Source organism: Papaver somniferum, chromosome 11 (genome assembly GCF_003573695.1).
Source record: "Papaver somniferum cultivar HN1 chromosome 11, ASM357369v1, whole genome shotgun sequence".
Classification (NCBI taxonomy): Eukaryota; Viridiplantae; Streptophyta; class Magnoliopsida; order Ranunculales; family Papaveraceae; genus Papaver; species Papaver somniferum.
In genome coordinates, this window is record NC_039368.1 from 22,561,738 (window position 1) to 22,566,667 (window position 4,930).

Below are 4,930 nucleotides of genomic sequence, written 5' to 3' on the forward strand. Positions count from 1 at the left end.
ATTGCGTTTACGTTCTTTGAAATTTTCAGTTTCTTTTAAGACATTCAAACCAAAAAAAAAAAAAAAACTTGGGGTTTCAAGAAGAAGTGAAATAGAAGATTGAAACCCTATTTCCTGTTCCCGTTTTTGTCACATTACTAGGAGGGTAAGAAGAACCTTTGTATCTTTTCACCTGTAGTATTTGCATGGATAATATATCTTCGATCTTGTTTGATTTGTGTAAATCTTGAGTATTACATTACGCATTGTTATTATTGAACTTGAAGAGATAAATTTGATTTGAGTGATTGTGTTTTTTTTGTTTTGTGTTTATCAAAATTTTAGGGGAAAACAATGTCGGATCCTACTGTGGAAAATGCTGAATCAATGATGGATAAGATTACAGAGATAATTCATAACCATGAAGTTTCTTCATCAGAATCTGAATCTGAGAGTGAGAAATATTTGCCTTCCAAGAAGAGTCGTTTATTTGGTAGGCAGAAACCGGTGCATCACGTTCTTGGTGGCGGAAGATGTGAGTAAATTCTTTCATTATTCTTCGCCTTTGTGATTAGGTTTGTAATATTTGTTTAGTTGATTCGTTTGCGTGATTCCCTTTTCCGTTCCATGTTTAAGATGATTATAGTCGGAATCTTCATTTTACAGTAAGTGGTGGTTTTCTCGTCAGAAGTTTTATGGGCATAGATGAATTTGCTTCTTTTTGTGTTCTCAATGGATCAGTTTCTGTGCATGTTCTCAGATGTTTGCCTTTCCGATAGCTAATCTTCATAATTTCAATTTGTCATTCTTGGTGTGGGATGGATGTAAATTTTCATGGAGGTTGATATAGTTCCAATCTAGGATCAAGTTTTAAATGCCATAATCTATTATAACAGCATTCACTCCTTTGGTTTCTGCAAATTATTTAGGTATGGTTATTGAATGCCCATCTAACTAGTTTTCTCCCTTTTTTAGCTGCTGATATTATACTTTGGAGAGATAAGCAAACTTCGGCTTCCATTCTTGGTGGTGTGACTGTCATCTGGTTGCTATTTGAGTGGATTGGCTATCACTTGCTTACATTTGTTTGCCATGCTCTTATACTTTCACTGGCAGTATTGTTCCTTTGGTCTAATTTAGGTTCTTTCGTCAACAAGTGAGTTTCTTTCCTTACAGTTGCTTTCGTATTTAATTGGCTTGATTAAGTTTCCGTTGCATTATTGATTGTCTGTTCTTGCATGAACCATCAATAGCTTTCTGTACTTATTAAATAAATTGTGTTAGTGTTTTGGCCAGCAATATCAGAAAAGTTTCTAATGTAGTGCTGCTGCTTTATTAGAACATAGTCCGTGCTTGAACAGCAGAAAATTAAACGTAGCAGTTGTACCACTGTTTTATGCATGATTCGTTATTTGAAACATAGAATTCAGATGCATTAAGAATAGCAGATTTTGTCTGCAGTTCATTTTGTTTCCAGTGAAATTCAGAATTTCTGAACCACTGGTTTTTTCTTTCATTTTCAATTACTGTCCTCTCTGGAAACCTTACTTCCTGTAAATCTCTAGTTAATATATACCTTCTTGTTGAATACTAGGGCCCCGCCAAAGTTCCCTGAGATTTTACTGCCTGAAGAGCTCTTTGTTCGTGCTGCACTGTCATTGAGGTTTGAGATAAATCGAGCTTTTGCTATCTTTAGAGAAGTGTCTTCTGGGAAAAATTTGAAACACTTTCTTATGGTACTGATTCTTTACTTGACTAGTTGACTCGGTTGTCACACAAAAAACCTTGCAACTTCTTACAAATTTACTTAGATTTGTGGGAAATTCGTGTGCAGGTTATTGCTGCTCTATGGGTGATCTCAGTTGTTGGCGGCTGGTTCAATTTCTTGACCCTTTTCTACTTGGGTCAGTGTCTATATTTATGCATATATATTGCACAATTCAACTGATTGTTGGTTAATTAAGGTTGCTCGCCTGAAAATGAAATTTGACTTGTTTTGTTCAATATTTTGCTGTGGCGCAGTATATTTGATGATGCACACACTTCCAGTTCTGTATGAGAAGCACGAAGATAAGGTTGATACTTTTGCAGAGAAGGCATTGATTGAATTAAACAAGCAATATGCTGTGTTTGATGAGAAGGTTCTGCAGAAGCTTCCCAAAGCCATGAACAAGGCAAAAAAACAGCACTGAATTTGAAGAAGTAAAATTTACCAGATACCAAAAATTCACTGAAAGAGCAATATCTTCAGTAACCTCTTTCTACAGTTTTTGTTTCCTCCAGAGTTTTATTGTTAGTTCTAATATATGTCAACTTTCGCTAGTATTGTAAGGGATCAGAGTCATCAGACTTCTTTGAGTTTCTTTCGAGTTTTGATATGTGCTGCTTGAAGAACCTGTACGATATGGATTGATCTCATTGGAACCTTGCTTTTTGCAAACGAATTAGTAAGACACTTATTAACTTTATGATGGCATTTGATTCAGTAAGGGTTTCATTCTCTTTGTTAACACCATATATCCATTTGATATTGAACAAAATTATTACTTAAACAACGGAACTCTGCAGAATTTAACTACAAGGTATAGCTTAATGCCGGAAGCTAATTAACATACAGACTAGAAGAAAACTTATGAAAACTCTAACAGCTGACTTTTCATGCCTCTGGTTTGTTCTTGTTGGATTCAGCTTACTGCAACAAGAAGGGTTCCCACCAACCAGACTCATATTTAGGATATGGAGCGACCCAGTTTTCAGGTTTCTTGAACTCTAAATTAGTAGGGGTTGATGCTAATGCTTCTTCTAAAGTATCTGCTTCGTAACTTTCTGATAAAACTCTATCAAGTCTTAGCTTCATAAACCTGCAAATCATCCGTCAAATTGTGAGGTCATTAACTGCGCCAGTTTGGTAAAATGAAATGGTGCTGGATTAATGCTCCCTGGACCATACTACACCATATTATTGCAGTTGTACTATCATGGCACATCAGTCAAGTGTCTAATAAGCCCATGTGAAGAATAGGGTGAGAAAACCCTGTCATGCTACCAGAAGTAGAGCCGTTACCGCAAGAAATTAAACCGCCAGAGATTCGAAACCTCATGTTGCGGATTCAAGTCTTGACAACTTTACAAAAAAGATATTACGGCAATAACTCTACAATGCTTATGGGATTCTGTTCTATATCATCAAATTACCCCCAGCAGACATTACATCACTTACATCTTAGACGATGCGCAATTTGGCATATAAGTGAGTGCACAACTCCACATGCCTAACTCCTAAGCCATAAGTAGTTCACATAGATTGCATGTATCACGCCAGAAAACCAAAAATGATGCCATTAGATTATTGAGAGAAAAATTAAACTTACGTAATCCATGGGCCATTAGTGGAGACCAAAGCAACAGCAGGTCGACCTAATCTCTTGGTGATCTGTGGGAATTTATCCAAAAATTTGGGTTCAATAGCTAACCAAAAGTCCTGCTCCATGTTACGCTCTTTGAATAGACGAAGCCTCTCGACCATTTGCTCTTGAAAATGCTCTTCTTCATCCAGCATGAATTTAGCATTCGCTACCAGAAAATAGTACATCTTCTTCCCTCCTTCCACCTATTACATTACATTATTGTAAACTATTTTAGGATCATAACACAATAATCTAAGTTCCACATATGACCATTTGACACCTACAGTGTAATTCAAGTATTGGTTCGGAAATTTCAAGAATTCAAATTTTTTAAGTAATGGAAAATCTCTGAAATGAACATGAGGAAGGGGTTTTCTGAATTTAACAACTAATCAGAAGATAGAAATATGCGTAATGAATTTTTCAAATTACCTTAACAGCAGGGTCCAGCTGATTGGAAGCAACAGCTAGAGAAGTGACTTTTCTGGTAGTGGAGAGAATTAAAGGATTTGCTGATAATCCATTGAAGCTGCAACTACTATTAGATGGGAATTTGATGGAACCAAGGAGGAGACTCCCACTAACTTTTTCAGCTTGGTGATGGCTTGGTGCTGCTGGAAATCCAGAGCAGGAGTTGAGGGATAATGCTACAGACGGTAACATTGCTGCGGGAATCTAAAGAAAGTTTCACTCTTGAACCTCTCAATACAAAATTTCAGTGGAAACTAAGAAGAAGTAGAAGAAAATAAGCTGAAAGCCAAAACAAAGACAATAATAGCATAAGAGACCTTATCTTCAAAATCTCTACAGCTAGATTTCTTCTGAACTTTGCACTTTATCATGTTTGCTTTGTTTCCAACACAAGGTTGGTACTTGTTAAGCCCAAACCCAGTATGTTCTCTTCTCTCTAGTTTTCCGGTGCTCCGGAGCAAAACTCGACAACCCGTCGACCCAACACGACCGAGTCCATTTTATCATAGCGAGTCCCTCCTTAAAATCCATTGGATCTTGGAATGGACACGGTAGGTATTATAAATCCATTGGACACATGCACCCTCTAGAAGATAAATGCAATCTTCTTCTTTTTTTGAAGCAGGTATTATATAAAATGAACTAGAATGTTATGAACTATAATGTTATGATAGAGTCATTTAAGAGAATCTGACTAAGAAAAGGCGGGTTGGTCTGATCTCATATTGTGGTTGAGTAGTTTCCGGCTTGGTTACCATCTACTGCATTGTCTTTACCATCTTATTATTTAGGAAAATATTGAATACATAATTATTTAACACTAGATTTTTATTTATTCTTAATCTAAATTCACCAGGAGAAGATATCAACAAAAAAAAGGAATAGGGGAGAAGAAAAAAACAAATACAGGAGAGGGGCGTAAAGCGAGGACCTCATGAAGAAGAAAATGTTTAGAGAAAAGAAAAAATATGTCTGCGAGATCATCCAATTTCATCCGAAAATTTGATCAGGAACTTTCGAGTAAAATTTATGTTTTGGTTTAGCATATTTTACTCAGAACCACACAAAACATA

General features: G+C 36.2%; 2 protein-coding genes across 2 annotated transcripts; one reads left to right on the forward strand and one right to left on the reverse strand.

The window, feature by feature from the left end:
• On the forward strand, positions 1–2,447 carry LOC113322670 (reticulon-like protein B5). The gene is made up of 6 exons (XM_026570805.1): positions 1–145; positions 325–514; positions 955–1,135; positions 1,574–1,715; positions 1,814–1,883; positions 2,002–2,447. The coding sequence occupies exons 2-6, from the start codon at positions 334–336 to the stop codon at positions 2,169–2,171; spliced, it is 744 nt and encodes a 247-aa protein (XP_026426590.1). The 5' UTR covers positions 1–145; positions 325–333; the 3' UTR covers positions 2,172–2,447.
• LOC113322671 lies at positions 2,439–4,200 on the reverse strand. Its single transcript, XM_026570807.1, has 3 exons — positions 3,819–4,200; positions 3,351–3,589; positions 2,439–2,840 (listed from the first exon to the last, which is right to left on the reverse strand). The coding sequence occupies exons 1-3, from the start codon at positions 4,047–4,049 to the stop codon at positions 2,669–2,671; spliced, it is 642 nt and encodes a 213-aa protein (XP_026426592.1). The 5' UTR covers positions 4,050–4,200; the 3' UTR covers positions 2,439–2,668.
• Positions 4,201–4,930: the final 730 nt, after the last annotated feature.